Here is a 25,635-nt window from a genome sequence, read left to right on the forward strand (position 1 = left end):
ATCTGCTGGTTTCTTGATCTTGAAAGTCTCAGCTCCTAGAACTGTGAGAAATAAATTTCTGTTGTTTGTAATCTGCCCAGTTTGTGGTATCTTGTTGTAGCAGCCCCAACAGACTAAGACGCTCTCCATCTTTGAAAGCATCTCACCTCTATGCATAAAGAGTTTGCTCATCTTTTAAAATCACTACCTAAGGACTTCCCTGGTGGCACAGTGGTTAAGAATCCGCCTGCCAATGCAGGGGACACGGGTTCGATTCCTGGTCTGGGAAGATCCCACATGCCGCGGAGCAACTAAGCCCATGCACCACAACTACTGAGCCTGTGTGCTGCAACTACTGAAGCCTGTGAGCCTAGAGCCCGTGCTCCACAGCAAGAGAAGCCACCGAAATGAGAAGCCCAAGCACCACAACGAAGAGTAGCCCCTGCTCGCCGCAACTAGAGAAAAGCCCACGCGCAGCAAAAAAAAAACCCCAAAAAACAAAAAAAACCACAACCTAATATTTCAATGAATGGACGGCAATATATCATAAGTACTTAGTCAGTCCCTACTGATGCGCATTTAAATTGTTTCCAAACTTTTGCTGTTACAAACAACGCTACATGAATAATTTGTGCCCAAGTCATTCAGCATTGGTGAAGTGTATCTGCAGGGAAAATTCCTAGAAGTGGAATTGCTGAGCCAAAATTATGTGCCTTTATAATTTTGAATGCTATCACTTAATTGCCTGCCAGCAGTCTATGGACTGTCAATTTCCCCACACCCTTTCCCACATGGTGCGTTAGCAAGCTTTTTGATCTTTAATAGCATGATGAATGAAAAATACTATCTCAGTGTTGTTTTAATTTGCGTGGTTTTCATTATGAGTAAGGTTGAGAAAATTATAATGTTACCTCATGGGGTTATTGTGAAGATGAAATGAATTAAGACAATTAAAAGGATCAAGTTCTTAGGACAGTACCCAGTACATGGTAAGCACTTAATAAACGTTCATCACTATTAATATTATATACTCCGGGGGTGAGGAGAAGGGCGAGACACAGAACAGTATGTATAATATGCTGTTATTTGTGAAAAAAAAAGTATATTATTTGTGAAAAAAGAATATATATGTATATATACACATGCACACACATTCACACATATATATGTATATATGTACTTGCAGGTATATATAACTTTTCTCAGAAAAGATATACAAAAGTAGAGAATGGACTTGAGGACATGGGGAGGGGGAAGGGTAAGCTGGGACAAAGTGAGAGAGCGGCATGGACATATACACACTACCAAATGTAACATAGATAGCTAGTGGGAAGCAGCCGCATAGCACAGGGGGATCAGCTCGGTGCTCTGTGACCGCCCGGAGGGGTGGGATAGGGAGGGTGGGAGGGAGGGAGACGCAAGAGGGGAGAGATAGGGGAACATGTGTATATGTATAACTGATTCACTTTGTTATAAAGCAGAAACTGACACACCATTGTAAAGCAATTATACTCTAATAAAGATGTTTAAAAAAAAAGTAGTAAATATTGATGCCTCTAATAGAGGAACTGGGTGCTGGTGACGGCAGTGAGAAGAGATTCTTTCCTGCATTCTCTTGGTATCGCATAATATCTGAACCATGTGCAGGAAACATTTATTCGCAACAAACGCTGCAGTTACTGGCACTTCCTGTAGGAAGGCTGCACAAGTAAGGAGAAGGCTCCCAGCCCCATAGCTTTAGCCCTAAGCCCCCAGGCGATACAACGCATTTTGCCACCTTCCCACCCTTGCCTCTTGAGGGCGCCAGACTCAGCCCTAATTGTAGCTCAAAAGAAGGTTGGCTTTGCCGCAAGCTGAGGGATGGAAAGAGCTGTTCATTCTTCCCCATTTGTCCATGCTCTCCAAACCCTATCATTCCATCCAACCCCCTCAAGGCAGCAGGAGGAAGGACGACGGAAGAAGGGAGCCTGAAGCATTTGCTGCCTTCACGACGCCCGACGAAGTAAGAGAAGAATTCGTCGACTTGGGCGCCTTCATCCAGTCTCAGTGATGCCACTGACCTCCTGGGCAGGCAAGAGCCATCACCTCCCTAGGCCCGAGTTTCCTCAGAGTGAAAAAGGGCTACTGACACCCAGCCTACATCATGGATTTTAGGTGAAATCAAATAAGCAATGTGAAGCCACATTGAAAAACCAAAGCATGATGTCAGCCAGGCGTACGGAACGTGGGAGTGGAGTGTACCAGTGAATGCTCCTGATCTGCCACCATAGAGAGACGCCACTCCCCAGGGCATCTTTTCCCAGAACAGACTCCAACCTCGGAGCCCTCTTCTCATCCAAGAGAACAGAATGAAACACCTTGCCCAGACACTGTCAGATGTCAGATACCACGTCAAGGATAAAGAGAAAAAGGATGCAGGAAAGAGGAAAGCTGATTCCAGGTTTAATAAATGTCTGCGGGAATTCGGCAGGATGTATTGGAAACATCAATCCTTGATGAAAATCTGTTGATTAAAAGCCATCCTCAGCCATAAGAAGGAATGAAACTCCGATACATGCTACAACAGAAAGGAACCTTGAAGACATTAGGCTAAGTGAAATAAGCCAGACACGAAGGACAAATAATGTCTGATCCCACATCTATAAGGTATCTAGAATAGGCAAAGTCATGGAGACAGACAGTAGAATAGGATTACCAAGGGGGGCTTCCCTGGTGGCGCAGTGGTTGAGAGTCCGCCTGCCGATGCAGGGGACGCGGGTTCGTGCCCCGGTCCGGGAAGATCCCACATGCCGCGGAGCGGCTGGGCCTGTGAGCCATGGCCGCTGAGCCTGCGCGTCCGGAGCCTGTGCTCCGCAATGGGCGAGGCCACAACAGTAAGAAAAAGAATAGGGTTACCAGGGGCTGGGGAAGGGGGAAGTTGGGAGTTATTGGTAATGGGTTCTGAGTTTCCATTGGGGTGATAAAAAAAATTCTGAAGATGGATGGTGGTGCTGGTACACTGTGAATGTATTTAATGTCACTGAATTGTATGCTTAGAGATCGTTAAAATGGTAAATTTTTGTTAATCCACAAATAAATAATCTCCCTCCAAAAAGAGGGGAAAATATCCCTTAATGCTCAAAGTGAACTTTGTGCAAGCATCTTAGCAGGTAATAAGACTAATTGGAAAATAAGGGCCCAGGAACAAGAAAACACCCAGTCCCAAGACCAGCAGTGTCGGGCTGGCACGAAGTGGAGGGTGTAGAGGGTGTGGAAGGTGGAAGGGGGCAGCGGGGCTTCCCAGGAGAGGAGCCCACCCTGTCCAAGCCGGTGTCATCTCCCCGCCACACTCCTCAGCGCTCCTTCTGGTTATTAGTGAGAAACCTCTGGGCAGTGACACCAGAAGGCACCGTGGAGTATTCATAGTCACATAGATTTGAGTCTATGTTTGTATAAGCTGTGTCGTAAAATGCATTCTCATGTCACAAAAAATGTGAGTTCATTCATGCTAAGACGAATCCTTTTGTTGAATTCATATCGTCCTGAGTTTAAACAAAAGGAAGGACCCTTTGGCGGATGCCCTGGATCAGGGGAACCTTACCAAGCTATAAAAATTCAGACTCTGCTCTTCTGAGTGGGGAAATCAGGAAAGCCCCAGGCCCAACCCTCTTAATAGAATTCTGTCCAAGGGAGGCTTGGTTCATGGGTCATGTGTGACCCATGACCGTCATCAGGGAGAAACAACATTATTAAACAGCCTATGAGAAGATGGAAGGCATCCACCTCAGCTCTGCTGCCACCTCTGTTCCTGAGGCGGGCAGAGCCCGAAGAGAAGGTAGGTTGGGGCATGGAGGCAGCTCAGGAGCAAGAGACAAGGAGTCCAAGACAGCCCAAGCGGTTCTCTGAGGCTGGGGAGGGGAGGTCGTTCCGGTTCGCTGAGCTAGCTCTCTGCGCAGGCAGGGGGCGTGGCCATCACGCTGGGGCTTCTTGCCCCTGGGGAAAGCCGAACTACCTATAGCACCCACCAGCCTCGTGCGCCAAGATCTGACTGACCCCTTCAGGGCATGACCACCCAGGGGCCTTATCAAGGAGAGAAGCACGTGTCAAACTACTAAGCAAAAGCTCACTTTGCAGAGAGTCTTCGTTAGGATAAAATTTGGTTGTTGTGACCGAGATCCAAAGCTTCCCAAATTGTATTCCCATTCTGGCACGCAGGGAAAATGACAACAATTATATAGCTCCACTGGCCCAGGGATGGCTCTAGGCAATCAGTAGCTTCACACACCTGTAACCCACACACCAGGGAAGCCCAACATGGGTGGGGAAGCTCTGATCTTATTTTTTATTTTTTTTGCGGTACACGGGCCTCTCACTGTTGTGGCCTCTCCCGTTGCGGAGCACAGGCTCTGGACATACAGGCTCAGCGGCCATGGCTCCCAGGCCCAGCCGCTCTGCGGCATGTGGGATCCTCCCGGACCGGGGCACGAACCCGTATACCCCTGCATTGGCAGGCGGACTCAACCACTGCGCCACCAGGGAAGCCCCACTCTGACCTTATTAATACAGATGTTTACTTCCCTGTCAGATAGAAGAGCGAGTTATTATGTTGATTTTGCTCTATGGAGCTATCAAGAGCCCACACCCTGTCTTGTTGCTCCTCCATCCTTAGCATGTTGCCCTCATCGGAAAGATCCAGGATCGCACAGCCACACCCACCTTCCATACAGAGAGAGGGCGAAGGGGAAGCAAAGGCCCACCCATCCTCTTAAGAGCATGTGTTATCTGAGGCCGCATAACAAATTACCCCGGAACTTAGTTACTTCGAGCAATATACATTTATTATCTCAGTTTCAGCAAGTCAGGAGTTCAGAGGTTGCAGTCAAGATGTCAGCAGGACTGTGACCATCTGAATGCCAGCTAGACTGAGGCTTGAGGATGTGCTTCCAAAATGTCTCCGTCATGTGGCTGTTGGCAAGAAGCCTCAGGTCCTTGCCACGTGGGCCACTCCATAGGGGCTTCTTGATTGTCCTTATGACATGGCAATTGGCTTCCCCATCGTGCTTATTACAAGAGAAAGCAAGGAGGAAGCCAACTGCTTCCTTGCCCTAACCTATGACTTCTGCCATATTCTGTCCATTAGAATCAAGTCACTAATTCGAAAAGATACCTGCACCCTGATGTTCATAGCAGCATTATTTACAATTGCCAAGGAAGCAATTGGAAGCAACCAATTGTCTTTGGAAGCAACCCAAGTGTCCATCAACAGATGAGTGGGTAAAGAAGATGTGGCGTATATATACAATGGAATATTACTCGGCCATAAAAAATAACAAAATATTGCCATTTGCATGCAGCAACATGGATGGACTTGGAGGGCATGATGCTAATGTGGCATAAGTCAGATACAGGAAGACATAAATATTGTATGACATCACTTATATGTGGAATCTAAAAAATACAACAAACTAGTGAGTGTAACCAAAAAGAAGCAGACTCACAGATATAGAGAATAAACTAGTGGTTACCAGTGAGGAGAGGGATGGGGGAGGGGCAATATGGGGTGGGAGAAAATAGGGTTATTATGGGATTACATGAAATCGAGTGTGTGAAACTTTTGAAAATTGTAAAGCACTATAGAATTTAAAGCATCTTTCATTCAATTAAAAAAATTCAGGAAAAAAAAAAAGGCAAGTCACTAAGCACAGCATAAACCTAAGCAGAGGGGAATTAGGCTTCACCTTAATGAAAGGAGTGTCAAAGAATTTATGAACATGTATAAAACCACCACAGGACACATCCAAAAAATTGTGCATATTCCTCTTCTGCTCACCCCCCATTGGCTAGAACTCAGTCACATGACCAAACACAGTCCAAGGGGAGCTGGAATGTATTGTCTTTGTGGTAGTGGCTGGACACCCGGTGGGTGGTCTGTTACTATGGGAGGGAAATGGAGCATGAGTAAAGTTTCTGCCTCCAAAGAAGCAACAATACAGATATGCCAGGTGAAAAAAGGACCCTGTGGAATATAATTTACATTCTAGGCAAGGGAAACCATGTTTCTCATCACTGGCATCCTTGAAAATGCTCATGACATATGGACGAGTGAAAAACGCAGGTTGAATAACAGCGTGATGCCATTTAAGACAATTGATATACGCAGATCTCAATGGGCGCGGAGGCTGAGAGGTGATTGGATGTTTGCCAGCACAATAATTGTGGTTATCTCCACGTGGCTGAATTACTGGCAGTTTTTTCATACATTTCTGTCATTTTTCTATATCATTTACTATTTTTCCCCAAAATAGAAAAAGACATAAACAATATTTCTTCCTATCCTTTCTAATCAACCCACCTCCCCCAAGCTGGTCTAAAAAGAATGTCGGTGAGAAATTCCTGGGTGTCCTGCCGTGAGTCTTGCTGGAGAATCTGTCAGTTCAGAGACAAGCCAAGCACGGGCAGCAGGAGGAGAAGAGCCAGGGGTCTGGTTAGACCGTGAGGATGTGCCAGTGCGACATAGTACCAGGGCACGAAATCGCAGCTGAGACCATGAGATCAGTGGTGGGGGGCAGGCCGTGAGAACGGAAGTCAGAACAGAGAGTCAGACCAGAGGTGGGAGCCGCCAAGGTGTAGTGCCTGAGGGGATGTGCCAGGGTCTGGGCCAAGTCACAGTCTAAGCACCCAGGCTGAAGACAGTGTTCCCGGTTCCAGTGAGTCCTAGGGAGCAAGAGGAAAAGAGATTTCAGAAACTGATGCTTGGTATGAGTGATGGGAGCCAAGGCAGGTTGAAAAGACCCCTGGAACCTCAGCCAGGGCACTTCTGGGGAGACGCAGCCAACTGGCAGCCCCTATGCAACCAGGAGGCTGCCGGGGAGCGTGCTACCGCCCCAGCAAGAGAGGCCTCTGCGGGGCTGCTGCTGACTGCACTGCCTCCCGCCTGGGCAAGGATGGGTGGATGGGTTTAATGTTGCCTGCCAGCTCTGATCTATGACTAGTAGTTCCCTGTACTCCTGGGTTGAGAAAGGTTCTAAGGCTAAGTCTGGGCTTAGGAGGAACCACTGAAGTGATTGATTGGTGATGTCTGCCAAGGTCCAGAGGAGAGAGTAGGCCAAGTGACGTGATTCCAACAGCTTATCCTTCTCCGCTGGGGATTCAGCACCACCCCCGCTTCCCCCACTTGCCTGTCTCCCATAGTAGGGAAAAATTATCCATAATCCCCCCCTTTTCACTTTGGCTGATTCACTGCTAGAGTTTCTATATACAGAGAGCCTTTTTATGTAGCTGTCATCAAAAAGTACATCCTAATTATAAATGTTTTTTCCACTTGGCAATACAACACAAGGATTTTCCTATGACTTTTTTTAATATCTTGTTTTTTAAAAACTAACACAAGTACATTGTAGAAGAGACAAAGAGCCAACAAGAAAAAAACTTTAAAACATCTTTAATTCCAAAATGCACAGGGGACCCCAGAGCATGTCAGGAAGTGGCAAACCAGGAAGATGTTCACTCTAGACCAATCACTCCAGAACCTCCATAAGTATCAGCATTGTATGGGATTTTCTTTCAAGAAATGAGGATTCCCTCTACAAACTCATTAGAAAAGGTAAACCTCTCCCCCCGACAACAACAACAAAAAAGGGGAGCAAAGACTATAAAAGAGACAATTCATAGAAATAAAAATTCATGAGGTCCATAAATAAGAAGCATGTTCTTCTCTAATCAGTCAGGAAAATGAAAATGAAAACAATGAGATGCCTTCCCCCGCCTCCAGCACGCTGACATCGCACATTCAAGGGTGAAAACATCCAGCACAAGCAGGGCAGTGGGCATGAATTGCTACAGCCTCTTGGGCAAGTAATCTAGAGTTGATTATGAAAATTAAAAACAAATCTATATGTACATTTTTTATTACAACCTCACTTCCAGGATCTCCTCTACAGAAGTGAAAAACCCAGAACATGAAGATCCATGTACTAGGACATCTACTGAAACACCCACCTATTTGTTCAACAAACATTTGTTGATTAACTACCATGTACCAGGCACTAGGAATACAATGAATAAAACAAACACACATCCGCGATCCCATCGAGTTTATCTTGCAGAGGGAGGAATCAATTTAAAAACCAGATACATTTAAAAGACATAGCATGGAGAAAAATACAACAGAAAGAACGACGGAGAGAATGCTAGGGGAAGTGGAGTATGTGGGGTGGGGGGAAGAGGGTTGCACTCTGAAACAGTGATCACGAAAGGCCTCACTGAGAAGGTGGCATCTGATCAAAGCACTGAAGAAGGGGAGGGAACAAGTCATGGGGATATGCAGGAGTGGAGCATTCCAGGTGGGGGAACGTCCGACGCAAAGGCCAAGAGGCAGAATGGGTCTGGTGTGTCCAAGAACCAGATAGAGGTATGTACGGGTGGTACAGGCCTTGGAGGCCACTGCAAGGACTCGGTTTTACCCTGAGAGGGATCTAGCCGTCTCTGGGATGCAGGTAGGAATTTGGAAGTCAACAGCCTACAAAGGGCATGCGGCCCTGAGGGAGGGAGGAGGGGGAGATTGTGGGGACTGAGGACCAGGCCGCAGGGCATCCCAACAAGCAAAGGAGGCCGAGGACAGCAACCAGAGAGGTAGAGAGCAACCCAGGGAGACTGGGCTCCATTTCAGGGAGGGCGGATGGGCTGCGTCAAATGTGCTGGCTGACAGGTCAAGTCTGATGAGGACCTAAGGACCAGCATCCTGAAGGAGACGGGTTGGTCCAGCCCTGACGGAGGACTTAAGTCACTGAGCGTGGGCACTTGTACAAGCCCCTCAGGAAGGGAAGTGGAAAGAACAGCGAGAGCAGAGGGGATCAAGAGGCAGCAGCTGAGCAGCCTGATGAGGGGCTGCAGGGGCAGCTGGCCGGCTCCAGAGAACAATGGAGTGCCCTGTGTCCTTGAGCTCCGAGAAGGGCGCCTCTCACCCAGGGCCGGGAGGAAAGCGGATCCCCGCGTTAATTAAGTCCCATCAGCAGCAAGTCGGTGCTTGCCAAGCTGCCGGGCGGGGCCTGATCCAGGTCCTGCCTCTAAGGAAGCATCCAGGCTGCCAGGACAGGCACTGGCTCCTCGGAAAAGTGCTCATGCCTGGAGGAGGAAATGAGTCCCTGACCGAGAGCCCGGCCAGAGGAAGGCCACAGCCCTGGGAGGAGCCCGGGTGCCTGGGGAGAGGCCAGGCCAGCGGAGGCCAGTCCTGAGTGAGAAAAGCAGATGGAATGAAAGGCCCCTCCCTTCCTGCTGTGGGTGATGCCTGGTGGGGCAGGGCAGGCTGAAAATGGTGAATTTAAAATAGAGATGAAACAGATTTTTAACTCAGCCTGGCGCTGAGTGGTATTTTCTGGAGAGAGAGAGCTATATAGCTGGAAGAGGCTTTAGTCGTCATGTCCTCAAACCACATATTTTACAAATGGAGAAACTGAGGTTCAGAGAGGGGAGGCATTTGCCCTGGGTCACACAGCCAGTGAGCAGAGGGGCTGAGAACCAGCCTCAGGGCCCCCGGCACCTGTGACAAAGTGCAGGCCAGGGGGTGCCTGGGAAATGTGGCTGCCACCTGAATCCATGTACTGAGGAAAGGAGGCTGGGGAGGGGAAAGCAGGAGACGTCAGAAGCCAATGGGCAGAGGAGGGAGCAGAGCAGAGGCCTGGCTCCCAGCAGGAGCGGGCTCTGTGAGCGGGGTGGGGGGAAGACCCTGGGAACAGCCTGGCCCAGGTGGGAGAGGGGGCTACAGGTCTGTGAGAAGGTGGGTCTCAGTGGGCTCAGGACCTAGAGGGAAGGGCAGACAGGCCCTGGGAGGGACGAAAACCCTGCACCTCGGCCTGTGGGCAAGTCAATTTCACTTCAATCCTCTGAATACCTTCGGGCTGGAGAAGCTCACGTACTCCCGGGGTTCCACTCCCTGTGTGTTCCGTCTGGCGTCCGCTCCTTATTTATTTCGTGCTGAGGACACTCATCCTGTTTAATACTTTCTCCCTTGCCTGGATCTCTGCTGGGCTCTGCGAGACAACCTGGGCTGAAGAGGGATGGGCAGGACCCTCTGGGCTCACCCTGCAGCCCCTCACCAGGGCAAGGAAACCCCAGGAGCCCTCCCAGCCCAGGCCAGCAGTGCTGTACATCGAGGCCACAGGGCCTAGGACTGTCCTGCAACGTGTAGACAGATAGACCTACTCTCTGTCCTCCAGGAGCCCACAATCAAGCCAGAAACATAGATGGAGAGGCAAGCAACAGTGTCAGAAGAGGGAAAGTGGGTGTCCTGAGAGGCCCGAGGCATGTGGAGTTTGGACAAAGGTTAAAGGACCTTTCGTTGAGGGAGCAGGTCAGCAGTCTGGGGGTCTGGGGAGGTGAGCTGTACCCAGATTAGAAGGATGACCACTTGTTTATTTGTAATTTCTCTAAAGATGCTCTGTTGGTTTTTGTTTAACAACTCTGGAAGGTATCTGCTCCTTCAAATAATTCTCTGGTTCAAAAGGTAATCCCTCAGGAGAAATACAGCTGTTCTAGCGAGACGGAGGAAGAACCTCAGCGTCCGGGTGGTGGGAGAGCCCGTGTGGGGAGCTGTAATCTGAGCCTTGAACTCAGAAATGCAGGCAGGACAAGGCAGGGTGGAACCCAGGATGGAAATCAGCTGCGAGGGACCTTGGAGGTCACAGAGCCACTGTCTACTTGTCTACTCAAGACGGGTCACACGGGGAGTTGAAGGTCTGGCCAAGCTGACCCCAGGCCCCCAGGTTCCCAGAGGACGGCACGTTCTCCCCCCAGTCACAAGGGGCTTGGTTCTGGGTGTTTCCTCCCTTGCATTTCCCAGATCCCTGAGCTTGGGAGAAGAATGCACTGCAGAAGGCCCTCTGGAGGGGGGTGAGCACAGAGGGCACGCACTTTGCCCCAGCAGGTCTGCCCGTGGGAAGTGCTGGCTCCCAGTGCCCGTGGGGAGGGCAGTGGTTCGGAATAATCTGTCCAGCTCCCTGAGGAGCAGGACAGGGTGCACCTGTGAGGCCGCCAAAAGGGAGCTGGGGCCTCCCTCAGGCTTGGCTCTGGTCCAGTCCTGTCATCAAAGCCAAGGGAGGCCGCCCTGACAGATGTCACCGGCACGGAGCTGTCAGTCATCCCAGCAGGTCTCCTCAGCACAGCCACCATCCTGTGAGGGTTGGAGGACAGGGCTCTTCCTGGCTTTCCCCCAGCGCTGATCACTGATCACCGCTCCCGGGTCCTTCGCAGACAGCTTCAGCCTCTGCCTTCAGTTTCGAGACTGAGCCGATCAGAGCGCCTCTGGCAGTGCCTGGGGCAGCCATGTGGGTAAGGAAATCCTGGCCCATCCAAAATCCCCATTAACCAGCAGTCCCCAAACTGTGTTCCATGGACCTCCCCACATGGTGTCCAGTGAGAGATTGGGGCATGAAATAAAGAATAAGTGCCCTGCATCAACAGATGAATGGGTAAACCAAATGTAACACACACATGCAACGGAACATTATTCAGCCATAAAAAAAGAATGCAGTTCTGATATACGCTTCAGCATGGATAGACCTCGAAAATCTTATGCTTAGTGAAATAAGCCAGACACAGAAGGACAAATATTGTATGATTCCACTTATATGAGGTACTAAGAATAGGCAAATTCATAGAGACTGAAAGTAGAATTGAGTTTACCAGGGGTGTATTGGGAGAGGCGGGAAAGGGGGAGTTATTGTTGAATGGGTACAGAGTTTTTGTTGGGGATGATGAAACAGTTTGGGGTATAGATAGTGGTGATGTTTACACAACATTGTGACTATATTTAATGCCACAGAACTGTGTACTTAAAATGATTTAAATGATAAATATTATGTTATACATTTTACCACGATAAAAACATTTTTTTAAAGAGTAAGTAGTCAAACAACTTTGGGAGACACTGTGTCCTCAAATTTAAATGGAGGGGCAGTACAGGGGTAGGGGATTAAATTTTTTTTTAATAAAAAATTTTTTTAATTTAAAAAATTTTTAATTAAATATATTTTTTAAAAAGGGTTGTTATGTGGGATTATATGAAATCATGTGTGTAAAACTTTTGAAAATTGTAAAGCACTGTAGAATTTAAAGAATCTTTCACTCAATAAAAAATAAATTTAAAAAAATTTAAATGGGTTTTCCTTGTGCAGGACTTTTCAGAGCCTTTATGAAGGGGATATATTAGCTATGGTTCCCAGTGGAGAGGATCACTGAACACTTTGTTCTTAGAGAGCCTATACATCTTTTTTTTTTTTTTTAATTTATTTTTGGCTGCGTTGGGTCTTCGTTGCTTTGCGCAGGCTTTCTCTAGTTGAGGCAAGCGGGGGGCTACTCTTTGTTGTAGTGCGCAGGCTTCTCTCACTGTGGTGCCTTCTCTTGCTGCGGAACACGGGCTCTAGGCGCACGGCTTCAGTAGTTGCAGCACGTGGGCTCAGTAGTTGTTGCGCACGGGCTTAGTTGCTCCGCGGCATGTGGGATCTTCCCGGACCAGGGATGGAACCCATGTCCCCTGCACTGGTAGATGGATTCTTAACCCCTGCCCCACCAGGGAAGTCCCCCTATTTAATCTTAGATCTGCCCCTGAAGTTACAACATTTGACTTCCTAGGCTGCCTCTCACACCTGAAGGAGACACTAAAATCTTTGTCAAACCCTTTGTCCTGATTTTTATTCAGAAAATAAAGCATAGCATAGCTATCCCAAAGCATACCCGAAGCTTGATTTTTTTGTTCTATTTTCTTCTCCAAAAATAGAAATTTATTTCCTGGGACTTGGAAGGGTTTTGAGTTCTTTATTAAAAAAAAAAAAAAAAAAAGTGTGTGAGTTGCATGCATATGTGTGCCTGCAAGAGGAAAATTCTCTAGAAACTTCTGGTTGTGGGGATGGAAATGAAGTCCCGGAGGAGGAACGCATGTTGTCTGTGGGCCAGATGGCTTTGAATGTGGTTTGGGGTATGGGCTTGGCACGGGGCTAAGTTCAGGGCCCTGCTTGCCTCTTGGGGGAGGGGGCAGGCTCTGTCCTGTCCCCTCCTCCCCATGGTATTACCAGTCAGCTGCCCTTGGTTATAGGAGAGCCTGGGGAAAGGAATGTGCATCTCTCCAGGTCATGCATCTCTCCTCCCAGAGGCAAGACCCTGGATGCCTGCTCAGCTGAGTGTGGGTGAGCTGCCCGGCCAGCTGTCATATTTGCTTGTGACCTTTCCACTGGGCATCGTATTTTATAGTCTCCTGTTTTCAGGCTGGGATTTGGTGGTGACCTGGGGTTGGGTAGGGAGATGTTAAATTGAAGAAAAAAGACTGGATTCAAGCCCCAGCTGTGGGACAACTTCGGTGAGTCACAGCCCAGAAATGTAGTGTCAGAGAGTGAAGCCAGAGGGGAAAATATTTATAACTGCCGGAAACATGATAACCTGTCAAAAATACACGAAATCAGCTAAATAAATTGGGAAGAAAAAGGCAAGGTCTTATTTGGTTTTCTGTGAGTGTAAACATTTTTAAAAATCATCAGGAAGGAGAAAAATAATTCCTCTATACACAACTGCCTTGTGTGAGTGATGTTTTGGGGAAATCAAGGGAAAGTGGCTATGTTCCCTTGAACTAAAGCAGAGTAAAGAGAAGGCATCAGCCATAGGCGGCGATTGAGAGAAAGATAATTAGATCAAAGCAGAGACAACCATGGGATGTAAGCCCCTCAAGAATCCTCAGAGATCTGGGGCAATGCTGGCTTCTCAATGAAGATGGGGCAGCGAAGTGATGTTCTGATTAATATATATGAACAGGAAAGACGAGTCCTTAGGATAGGAGGACATGTACCCAGGCCACTGCTGTTGGGTTAAGCAGGGCCTCTCTGCCTGTCCAGGTTCTGGGATTGAGAAACCTAGATTTCCCCTAGGGAACCAGGGGCCTGGGTGGATGCAATAGAGGAAAGTTAGATTAAACAGGAACTGTTTCCATTGCAGTGAACACGAGGGTCCAGAAAGAATCTTGTTTTGTGGGCAGCCAGAGGAAAGGGAATTGAGACATGATTAAGAAAGAAGGGCTGTTAACACCTGGGGATAGGATTCAGCCAGCATCCTTAGATGCCCAAACTGGGGGTCACTGAGTCTGGGGAGGCATTGGAGTCACTGGGGGAGGGGATGTGACCATCCGTGACAAGTCCTATAGGTAGCTAAGGAGATTGGATTTTGCCTGGAGGCGATGGGTCCAGGGCAGGAACTTCAGGAACCACCTCCATCAGCAGGAGGAAGGGGCGGCAGGGAATAGATCAGAAAGTGGGAGGCCAGCCAGGAGGTGGCCGCACAGCCCTATGGGCATAAGGAAGGCGACCTCCTCACATATCCTCAGTCTTATCATCCTGATGGTGCCCCAGGAGGCTGGTCTGAGGGTGTCCCCACCTACCACTTACCACAGGATGGCCCTGAGACCAAGACGGCCAAGAGAGCACATCTCTTCAATGGATTAATAGTGACTGCCTGAAGCACTGTCCTGAACTCGGGCAGCTTCAGGGACCAGGCAGAAAAAGAGCCACCATCGATTAGAGATGCCTGAGGAGGGGCACGAGGGTGGGGCAGCGTTCATTCATTCATTCATCCCCACACCTTCAATAAATGTTTATTCAGCACCTACTGCATGCCAGGTGCAGGTGCCATGAAGCTCTCCTCTTTGCAGGAGCACAGTTCTCAAAGGCTCAGCCACAGAAAGAGCAAAAAGCCCCAGGCCTGGGCTCCACTCTGCTCTGGACTTTCTCCCTTTGAGCCTCTTGGAAGCCTTGGCAAAGGCCTGTGTCCGAGTCTCTCAGGGTCTTGAATAAATTAGCTGCTTGGTAGTTATTTGCGGAAGGAAGAAAATACATGCGTGACTTACCATATTTTTCATTTTTATCCATTCATTCAACAAAGAAACCAATATATACATTTTGCAAGGCCTTTCCAAGGATTTGGAGATGTATTTGACCTAATCTTTGCCCTCTAGGAATCCATAGCGCCATGTGGAGATTAGACACATGCCCGCATAGCCGTAAAACAAAGTCGTTATTTATAAATCCAAGTTCCTTGGAGTGCCTGGCTTCAGGGAGGCAGACATAGCTTGTCTGGGGTCCAGGGGACCAGAGGGGACCCGTGAGAAGGTGAGGACCCTGGGGCAAAGGGCCAAGCCAGCCGCCCCCTCCTCTCCACCCCTTGCCTAGGCAGGGTCTCCTCCATGCCTTCCTGTCGTCCTGGAGCCTGGAAACAGAAAGCAGCTGTGCAGGTGGCAGAGAGACAGAGGGAGAATGGCAACACAAATCCGCTGAAGGAAACACGATGGAGATGTCTGAGTCTTGCTTTGAGGAGGCCAGGCTATCTGTCAGCCGGCCTGCTGGCAGCAGTCCCTTTTAGCCCAGGAAGCAGCGTGGAAGGTGGGAGGCAAGTGCAACCCCTGCTCCAGGCCCCTAGCAGGCCTGCCTGGCTGCCTTACTGTACGGCTCAGCCTATTTAGCGGTACCCAGGTCTCTGCCCTGTATCTCGGGCACACAGGGGCCCTGTCTGCACCTCAGCTCCCTACATGGTCCCTGCTCACGGCTCTGCTACCCAGTTCCCAGCCCCTGAGACCTGCCGGCTCCTGCCTCTCTCACTGGCTCGGAAGGAAGGGGAGATGGGTGGGAGGGATCAGGAAAAGAAATAGGACAGCACAGGACAAGGTGAGGTGGAGGGGGGCGGGGGAAGGAGGAGGTCCAGGACAGCGCGGTGGGCCATGGGGCCGGGAGGAAGGACAGTGTGGGGTGACAGAATCCACCGGGGCCCTGGCCACGCTGTGAGACCAAAAAGGGGCCCAGGAACACGTGGAAGGCCCTCCCCAGAATTCACACCTCTCTTCTGGCATTGTCCGAGGCCGGAACCGGGAAGCAGCGGGCAGCCCGTGTGCACGGAGTTTTTGAAGAGTCTTGGAAGGCCCAGCCTTGAGCTGGGGAGATCTCCGACTCGCAGAGGCATTGTTTGTGGTTTTGTCCTTTGGAGAGCAGGAAGCAAGCACGCTGCAGGAACCAGGCATGCACCAGAGCTGCAGACACGTGTGTACACACGTGGCCTCCAACATGGACACCCTCCCTCTGTGGCTGGTGTCTGATGAGCCATCCCCGGCATGCGGAGCCAGGACCCAGAGCAAACAACGGAGCACAGAGGGGGTGTGTGCAAACAAATCTGTGACCACACCCTCGGCTGCCCAGGACGGGCGCTGTCAAGGCCCACGAGGGTGGCTCTTCATAACTTTTATTCTGCTGAGGGCCTTCTTGCGTGGCTGTTTACACAAACTGTTGAGAAGGCTGCCGATGAAATCTGAACCCATGTGAAATGGACTTCCCTTCCCTGGGAATGTACACAGTGGGTATCTGGGTGTGCATATGCACACGAGAAGGAGTGTGCGTGTGTACATGTGTGTGCACAAGAACACAAGCTGCTGTATTGGGAGAGGAGCTGAAAAAGGAAAGAAAAGCGTGGACTTTCAATCACTCATATACACACATACCTGTGTGCATACGTTCGTGCCGTCGTCTGACGGTATCACAATTAGCTTGTCTATTTGGATACGCACGCGCGCGCGCGCACACACACACACACACACACACACATATCCCTGTACATTTTTGGCACAGCCTGGAGCCCATATCAGTGATTCTAAATCACTTGTCAGAGATCTCAGCCCACTTCAACCAGTAGCTCTCAACCTTGCCTGCACATTGGAATCACTTGGGGAGCTTTTAAAAATCCCAGATGCCCAGACCACACTCCAGACCAATAGAGCAGAATTTCTAGAGACGGAACTTTGGTATTAATACTTTATGTCAGTATTTTTAAATCTCCTCAGGTGATTCCAATGTCTTTCGAGGGCTGAATACTTCTCTGCATAGAAAGTCCTTCTTCCTTTCCTCTGCTCAGAAAACTTCTATTCATCCTTCATGACCCAACTCACATAGCTCCTTTCTAGGATAGCCCTTCAGGATACCTCCCCAGGGAGAGTTACCTTTTTCTTTCCCGAAACTTCCAACAACACCTTAGTCATCCAACTGTATCACAGTTATTTGCTTGCCTATCTGTCCGTCCCACCTTCTGTTCAGAACTCTGAGCTCTGTGAAGACACTGCATGGGATCCATCTCTCTATTCCTGATACCCAGCTTAGAGTCGGCTATGCAGCTGGTGATCAATAGATGCTTCAGAATGGAAGGGAAGTACGTAATGAAGGCCTTGAGCAGGAGAGGGGTGGGGAGTAGAGACCATTATTGTTTCTGGGTAGAAAGGCCACAGGTCTGCTCCCTTGTCAGCAGGATGGGGGTATCTCCCCAAACCGTTTGTAACAGGGTCCTCTTATGTCAACAAGTTTGATGCAGGTTGGTCCACATTTCCTGCTTCCCTAGGAAATGCCACCAGTGTTACTCAGAGGCTCAGAGGGACACCAGAGTGAGTCTGTCATCTGTGCCTAGAGGCCTGGGGTGACTGTGACCACCTCCCCCCCACTCCAAGCCCACTCTACCTGGCCTGTTTCCAGGGCACTGTTGCTCTGAGGAGCTCCATGAGCAGCCTGTGGGCCCTGCTTCTGCCCCAGATCCAGGACCAGCCCACACAGCTCGGTCCTTGGCCAGAGCCATGTCTGGAAAACACTGGTGCAAGAGGAGGCGCAGACACTGCAGCTCCAGCCCAGGAGCCCGGGAGTAGACAAGAGAGGGTGACACTGGGCGGAACCATGGGACAGGTGTGTATTCTGCAAGGGCACAGCCTCCTTCCCTCATCACCTCCCCTCTCCTGGGGCAGCCCTGCCCCTCCTACACAGCCCTCTGGCCTGACAGTCCTTTCCTTGTCCTATTATTAACCCTCCCCCTTCCCCACTGAACCATTATTGCCCCATCTTAGGCCAAGGCCACGCAAAGACTTCGGGCACGAGCTGGCCTTTGGGGCTGGAGAGGCACTAAGAGCACAGGCAGTGGAGTGAGGCCGCCCTGATGTGAGAACTGTTTCTGTCACTGCCTGGCCCTGTCTCCTCCCCGCCTCAGGTTCCTCATCTGTACAATGGGATTAAAACTTCAGTCCCCACCTTATAAACTCACAGTCTGGAGTGAACGAGGCACGTTCCTGACCTGGCCTCCTGGTCACTAGTCCAGGCCGAGGCCATGGCGAGGGCCCCACCCCCTTACACACATACAGCTCACTTCCCGAAGGGCTCTCAACCTCTCCCTCCCCCCACAGCCCTCTCCAACTGACCGGCCAAAGTCCTGGTCACCCACGGAGTCCATCAACACAAGCAAGTGTTTTCGTTACATGTTGGGGCTTTTACTTCAATTTGAAGCAGATGGTTGAGCACAGATGTGAACAGCTTTGGCCTTGTGCACAAGGAAGGAACAGGCCTTGACTTTGAACATGCCCGCCTCCCCACATACTGGCCCATTCCCCTGGTCCCTTCCTCCCCTCCGCCCCCCTGCACAGCCATCACAGCCCGCCGGCCCCCAGGCAGGGTGCCATCTTGTGTGCCCAGTCAGGAGGGCGGGGCCCTGGCAAGGAGTGGCTGGCTGGACCGGCTGGGGGTCACCTTGGGGCAAGTCCCTGGGGTGAGGTACGGGTGGTCAGTATTGCCCCCCACCCTCCCATTCACTTCTCACGATGCTTAGGGCCCAAGAAGGAGCCTGCGCCCAGGGAACATGGGAAAATCAGGGTCAGAGGCCTGGGCAGCCAGTGGGAAGGAGAGGGGGGCCGGGATCTCAGACCTCACTCCCCACAGGTGCCCCCAGCCTCCCTGTCACAGCCTCCCTATCACCGATAAGGCAGAAGGCTTATCTGCGTCCAGCCAGCTCGGGGCCCAGCTGTAGAAAGGGAGTTCCGGGTCAGAGGGTCAAGCGCTTCCAACAGTCACCAAACGTCCATCCTTTCCACGAGTTCCTAGTGGAACTGCTGACTCTTCTTTGGCGTGAGATGGGACCCGGGCAACAGGAGGAGTAAACATCACAGAGCAACAGTGTGGCTTTTCACTATGGGGTCTTCTCACCCCATTTTGTTCAGTGTCTCTGTCGAATCTTTGGCAATGAATTTCTGCAGCCAGACGGTGGGCCTCAGGCCCGGGCAAGGGGAAGGCTTTGCTCTCCCCGTCCCACCAGGCAGAGAGCAAAGTGCAAAGTCACTGTGGAGTGGTTGCGGGGTGGGGCGGGGGGAGAGGGCGAGAGGGGGCAGGCAAGCTTCTGTCCTGAGAGGTGGTGGTCTGAGCATCCGGTGGCAACTTAGAGAGGACAACAAGGCTGGACTTGGCGAGCTCACCTTCTCTTCAAGCTTGACTGGAAAGAGGGCCCACAGCAGCGTCCTTGGACAAGCCCATGGCCGGTCACTCCTGAAAGAAACAACCAATGGGAGGAGAGGGAGAAATTAGGAGGTTGGGATTAACATATACACACTACTGTATCTAAAACAGATAATCAACAAGGACCTACCGTAGAGCACCGGGAACTCTACTCAATACTCTGTCATAACCTATATGGGAAAATAATCTGAAAAAGAATAGATATCTGTATATATCTATATATAAAACTGAATCACTTTGCTGTACACCTGAAACTAACACAACATTATAAATCAAATATACTCCAATATAAAAAAATAAACTAAAGAAATAAAGAAACAGCAGCTAAGACCCGGCACAGCCAAATAAATAAATAAATAAATGTTTTTTAAAAATAAAGAAACAAACAAAAAATAAAATAAATAAGCTAAAAGGATATATTGTATAGCACAGGCATTAGAGCCAATATTTTATACTAACTTTAAATGGAATATAATCTATAAAAATTTTGAATCCCTATATTACATACCTGAAACTAATATAATATTGTAAACCAACTATACGTCAATAAACAAGCAAACAAACAAAAAGAAGGGCTTCCCCGGTGGTGCAGTGGTTACGGATCCGCCTGCCAACGCAGAGGACACGGGTTCAAGCCCTGGTCCCGGAAGATCCCACATGCCGCGGAGCAACTAAGCCCGTGCGCCACAACTACTGAAGCCCACAAGCCTAGAGCCCACGAGCCACAGCTACTGAAGCCCATGAGCCCGTGCTCCGCAACAAGAGAAGCCACCACAATGAGAATCCACAAGAGAAACCACCGCAATGAGAAGCCCACGCACCGCAAGGAAGAGTAGCCCCCGCCCGCCACAACTAGAGAAAGCCCGTGCGCAGCAACAAAGACCCAACGCAGCCAAAAATAAAAATTAAATAAATAAAAATTTTTAAAAAGCCAAAAAACAAACAAACGAAAACCAACCAATGGTCAGAAGTAGCCCCTACTGGTCCTGACTCCACAAGGCCGACCTGTACCAGGTGCCGGCGCCCATGGTACCTCCTCTTACTCGATCCTCGCGGCTGCCCGGGGAGGGGCTCGGGAGGGACTCATATGGCCCAGGCAGGGACTGAATCTTGAAAGGTTCGGTAAGGGATGGAGCCAGGATCTGGACCCAGGACCGGCTGCTGCCAGAGCCCACGTCGTCCCCTTACTCCCCACCCCTACCTTGCTGCATTTCAGAGCCACTGCTGATTTTGCTGGTTTGGGGGATGGGCGGGGTTGTAGAGGAAGCTCAGGGACCCCTGATCCTGATACCACAGTCCGCCAGGTCACACCTCTGAGGGATATCAGAGTCAGCCCTGTCCCCCCACGGGAATGGCATCCTTACCTCCTTCTCCCTACACCAGGGGTCCCCAACCCCCGGGACCCCTGTACCAGTCTGCAGCCTGTTAGGAACCGGGCTGCGCAGCAGGAGGTGAGCGGTGGCCGAGCCAGCAAAGCTTCGTCTGCCGCTGCCCATCGCTCCCATCACCGCCTGAACCCTCCCCTCCCCCATGGTCCGTGGAAAATCTGTCTTCCACGAAACCGGGCCCTGCTGCCAAAAAGGTTGGGGACCGCTGCCCTACACCCTTCAGACAAGACACTACACCGGCAGCCAAGAGGCTGACTCTAGGTGCAGCCCATCCCCCCGCCAGCTGGGCCTCAGTGGTCTCATCTATAAAATGACAGTGTCTTCATCTATAAGAGGACAGTGTCCTCAGCTGTAGTAGAAATGAAGTCTGACCTGGGAATTCGAACCCAGAAAACAGATGAACACGGTTCTAGTCTATTTGGATCGGGAGAGTACAGGGGACACAGAGAGAGGGGAGCCCAGAGTCTACAGTATTCCTTCCAACGTGGAGCCTGGGGTGGCTGTGAGAACCCAGGTGCTCTGGGGCAAATTGGGAAACCCCTAGGTTAGACCGTCTTTCAGTTCCTTGCAGTCCTGACCTTCGGAAACTTCACACTGGCAGCTGAACTTGGTGTTGCTCATGAAAAAACTGACCAGAGGCATGATTTTGCTACAGGAAGGGACAGGAGATGCGAAAAGGTCCTGGGGCTGCCGGGCTTTAGCTTTGGGGGAGGTCAGAGCTGGTGGGGAGGCTCTTCAGGGGCTCCCAGTCCACCCAGAAGACGCAGGAGAATAACAGCCATCCGCTAACTGGGCACAGCACAGCCCTAATACTGCAGTTCCAAATCCTTCTCTCCCGTATCCTGCAACAACCCTGAACAAACAGCTAAGCACTTACTTTTGAAGCAAAACATCTGTCAGGCACCTCTGACACGCCAGGGCGCTTCTCACGTCCCCAGCTCAGAGGTAAGTGCTACGAGTTGGCAGCACCACGATTCGAATCCAGATCGGCAGTGTTTATTCTACCACAAGGAGCCTGCTCCTGCTGAAAGGGAGGCTCGGGGAGCCGGGCTGCAGCCAAACCACGAGGCTGGAGGGGCTGCTAACCACAGGCCCTAGTGAGCCTCAGGCCTGGGCGGCGCTGGGCAGGCAGCCAAGGTGCGAGGCCGGGGCAAGGCTGGAAGTGGGGTCCAGGGAGGGCGAGGGAGCCCAGCCAGGAGGAGGGAGTGTCCTCCAGCTAACAGAGGCTAAGAAGGGGAAAAGGAAAAGTGAGAGGAGGTAGCATCTTGATGTGGTGAATTCAGGCTCACATTCTCCGAGCCCATGGTGCGTGGCTGGCCCCAGCAGGAATCTGCTTTTTGTTACCGAGTCTGAGGAGGATTAAGAAGCGGAAAGGAAACCCGTGGGGATGGCACTGGGTCTGTGGTCCACGGGGTGATTTACAGCCGCGTCATCCCGGCGCTGGCTGCCTGGGCGGGCCCTGCGGAGGACTGGCCCGGAGTTCCTCCCTTGTTCAGTCTGCCTGCGGTCAGGGAAGGCACGGAAGGCTAGGGCAGCTGAAGCCATCCCACTGGCTGCCCTGTAAAGGCGGCCGCCTGGCCGGGCCCAGCCCCAAGCCCTCCGTCGGCTCTCAGACTCCACTGAAGCCATGGCTACCACCCAAGAGCAAGGGAGACAGGGGTTTCTCTCGCCAAGGCCCGACCTGCAATTCTCAACCCCACCCTTTCCCTAACGTCTACACTGGACCTGCGTTCCCACCACCCACCTTGGTCCAGGAATGCCAGCACATGCATCATCCGTCCAAGGAAGCCTCATGTCAACTGGAGCGTGGTGGGAACACTGGGAGGCCTTAGGTGCCACGACCTTTTTTTGCAACTAACCGACTGTGTGACCTTGGGGAACTGACTCTCCCTCTCTGTGCTTTGATTCCTTCACCTGTACGGCAAGTGCACGTACATGGATTAGCACTCCCCGAAGGGTGCTCTTCAGAATACTAGCCAGGTGAGGTATATCCCGTGAGTTTGGGAAACATCACAGACCTTGGCCCGACTTTGGAAAGTCACCGTGTATATGAACATATTAAAGTCTCTGAAAAGTCCTACAGTAAAGAAATTCGTGTGGCTTTACTTACCCAGTGTTTTCCCAACCCATCTGATTGTGTGACTGCAACCGCACTGTGAGGAGTAGAAACTCACTCTACTCTTCCCGTTATTTAAGGCTGCACAAGGGCATTTCAGAGGGGCTGGGGGAAAGTCTCAGGAAAGCTTGCTGAACTGCAGTAGGGGCAACCTGTGGCCCTTCCCTCCAGGTACCTGCCAACAACATCACTCAGCCACCTCCAGGCTCTGCTTCTTTCTTGCCTGTCTGCCCATTGGCCCAATCTCTCAGCACCCCAACCCCGAAGACCCAGTGAAGGCAGTCAGTTGGTCCAGCCTCAGTCAGATTCCTTCCCCTAGACCAATCTGGTGTGGCTGAGAGACAGGAGACAAACCTACCTATGCCATCCCTTCAGAAGAGGTGGGGTGTGTGTGTGTGTGTGTGTGTGTGTGTGTGCGCGGACGCGTGTACGTAAGTGTAGGCGTGGACGTGGATGTGTATGCACGCACACATGCAAGCATAACTGCAAATACAGGGGAGAGGGCTGGACGTACTCCCCACTGTGACAACCACACCACAGACCCCCTTCTCATGTAACTCCTGGCAACATCCTGCTTGGGTCCATGTGAGAAGCACAGCTTGAAAGGGCCTCTTGCGTCCCCTCTGGCTCTGGCCTTCTGTGTATGGTGTTCCCACTGCGGCCAAGCCTCTGATTATAGCTGGGTAAGGCTCTCACCGTCCTGAGGAGCCCCCTGCAGCATGACCCCTCCACACAAAAGATGCCCTTTAAACACAGGTCTTGCTGCTCACTAATACAAACTTTAAAAATGACTAGACAAGATGCCTCCCAGGTCCCTTTCAGCAGGTCTGACGTGCTGAGTCCGACTGAAGTGATTTGGTCAGGGTGACGAAGTGTCTGGGTTTATCACATTCAGAAATCATCTTTTTTTCTTTTTTGGCCACAGTATGGCATTCAGGATCTTAGTTCCCCAACCAGGGATCAAACCGTGCCCTCGGCAGTGAAAGTGCAGAGTCCTAACCACTGGACCGCCAGGGAATTCCCAGAAATCATCTTTTTATCTGCCCACTCATTTGTGGTCAGAATGGCAGCTCCACAATGGCAGGGACATGGTCGTTTTGTTCGCTGCTATAGCCCCAGAGCCTAGAACAGTCTGGACACACAGTAGCATCTCAATAAATATTTGTTATTTGTTGGACGTGTGAATATTTCCAGTTACCAGGCATTTTATTTACTGTAGCGTTTAAGTACCACCAGATACGTTTCCTATTTCAAATGTAACACTGAGCATTTTTGTAACTGTGCCTATGTTTTAGGGGAACTTTTGGTAATTGTTGTGAACCCAGGAACAATGTTGTATCTGTCTGGTTTTGTTCACTTCCAGTTTTTAAATTTCTAATTATACCTCCTCTGCTTACTAAGTTTGTCCCTGGCTTTAAGTGGATTGGTTTCCTCTCATCACTTCTATGTGCTTCAGGGTAATTTTATCACTTTGGGGGCATTTTAAAAAAAACGATTATTTCTGCCTATAAGTTATTTTACCTTTTAAGTTCATTTTCAGTCACTTCACCTATTTAACCTTTTTGTTTGTTTGTTTGTTTTTTGTTTTTCTGCGGGACGCGGGCCTCTCACTGTTGTGGCCTCTCCCGTTGCGGAGCACAGGCTCCGGACGCGCAGGCTCAGCGGCCATGGCTCACGGGCCCAGCCGCTCCGCGGCATGTGGGATCTTCCCAGACCGGGGCACAAACCCGTGTCCCCTGCATCGGCAGGCGGACTCTCAACCACTGCGCCACCAGGGAAGCCCTATTTAACCATTTTTGACTGTTTTCAAATCATACATCTTTCTGTATTTAAGCAATTTGTATAGAGCCTTCTATGTGTAGAGAAAGACGTCAAATGGGACTGAAATCCTGAGTTTTTTGTTTTTTATGGTTTGTCCTAAAAGGAGCAGTCAGATTGCAATGTTACTTTAAAACTAAAATATGAAAGACAAGCAGGGAGGGCATGGGAGAAGTATTCTTCAAGCCCCACACTATCAGGCATTATTTTACCTTTCACTTTTACGTACACCAATATATGGGCTAGAAAGGGTTTGGTTCTAAATGCTGACCACTAGGGTTCATCTTGGCCCCAAAGTCAGCGGGACTCTGGGGCCCTGGGCAGGCTGGTTGATCTCTCAAAGCCTCAGTTTACTCATCTTTAAAATGAGCACAGGGGAGGGATAAACTGTGAGATCGGGATTGACATATACACCTATTATATATAAAATAGGTAACTAATAAGGACCTACTGTACAGCACAGGAAACTCTACTCAGTCCTCTGTAATGACCTATATGGGAAAAGAATCGGAAAAAAAGTGGATATATGTATATGTATAACTGATTCACTTTTCTGTACACCTGAAACTAACACAACACTGCCAATCAACTATACTCCAGTAAAAATTAAAAAGATAAAATGAGCACAGTAATAGTATCCACTTTCTAGCTCAGTTGCAAAGAATCAATGGGACGAGACAGCCACACTCCCAGCAGGGCCTGGCACACAGTATAAGCACCAGTTCCCATTCCTGCAAAGAGCCGGGTCCTTGGTGTGACTCACTGGTGTTTGAAAACATAAAATGGCATCATAGGCTGAAAGGTCTCAAAAGAAGTAACCAGAAATAGTCATATGGAACCAACTGTCATCTCGGCCAATCTGCTTTAGACGAATTCTTTTTTAAAAATAAGCACAACTTTTAAATTACTTAAGTCACATCCATGACGAATGAATAACCAAAGTGTGGTCTATTCATACAATGGAATATTATTCAGCCATAAAAAGGAATGAAGTACTGACATATGACAGAACTTGGATGAACCT

General features: G+C 50.1%; 1 protein-coding gene across 1 annotated transcript in view; it reads right to left on the reverse strand.

The window, feature by feature from the left end:
• Window positions 1-18,273: 18,273 nt before the first annotated feature.
• Window positions 18,274-25,635, reverse strand: part of ATOH8 (atonal bHLH transcription factor 8) — a 34,331-nt gene continuing 26,969 nt past the window's right edge. Inside the window, exon 3 of the mRNA XM_060027718.1 lies at window positions 18,274-19,319. Coding sequence (XP_059883701.1) covers window positions 19,314-19,319 — 6 coding nt within the window. The 3' untranslated portion in view covers window positions 18,274-19,313. The remainder of the gene's footprint in view (window positions 19,320-25,635) is intronic.

The sequence above is a fragment of the Delphinus delphis genome, chromosome 12 (assembly GCF_949987515.2).
Source record: "Delphinus delphis chromosome 12, mDelDel1.2, whole genome shotgun sequence".
Classification (NCBI taxonomy): Eukaryota; Metazoa; Chordata; class Mammalia; order Artiodactyla; family Delphinidae; genus Delphinus; species Delphinus delphis.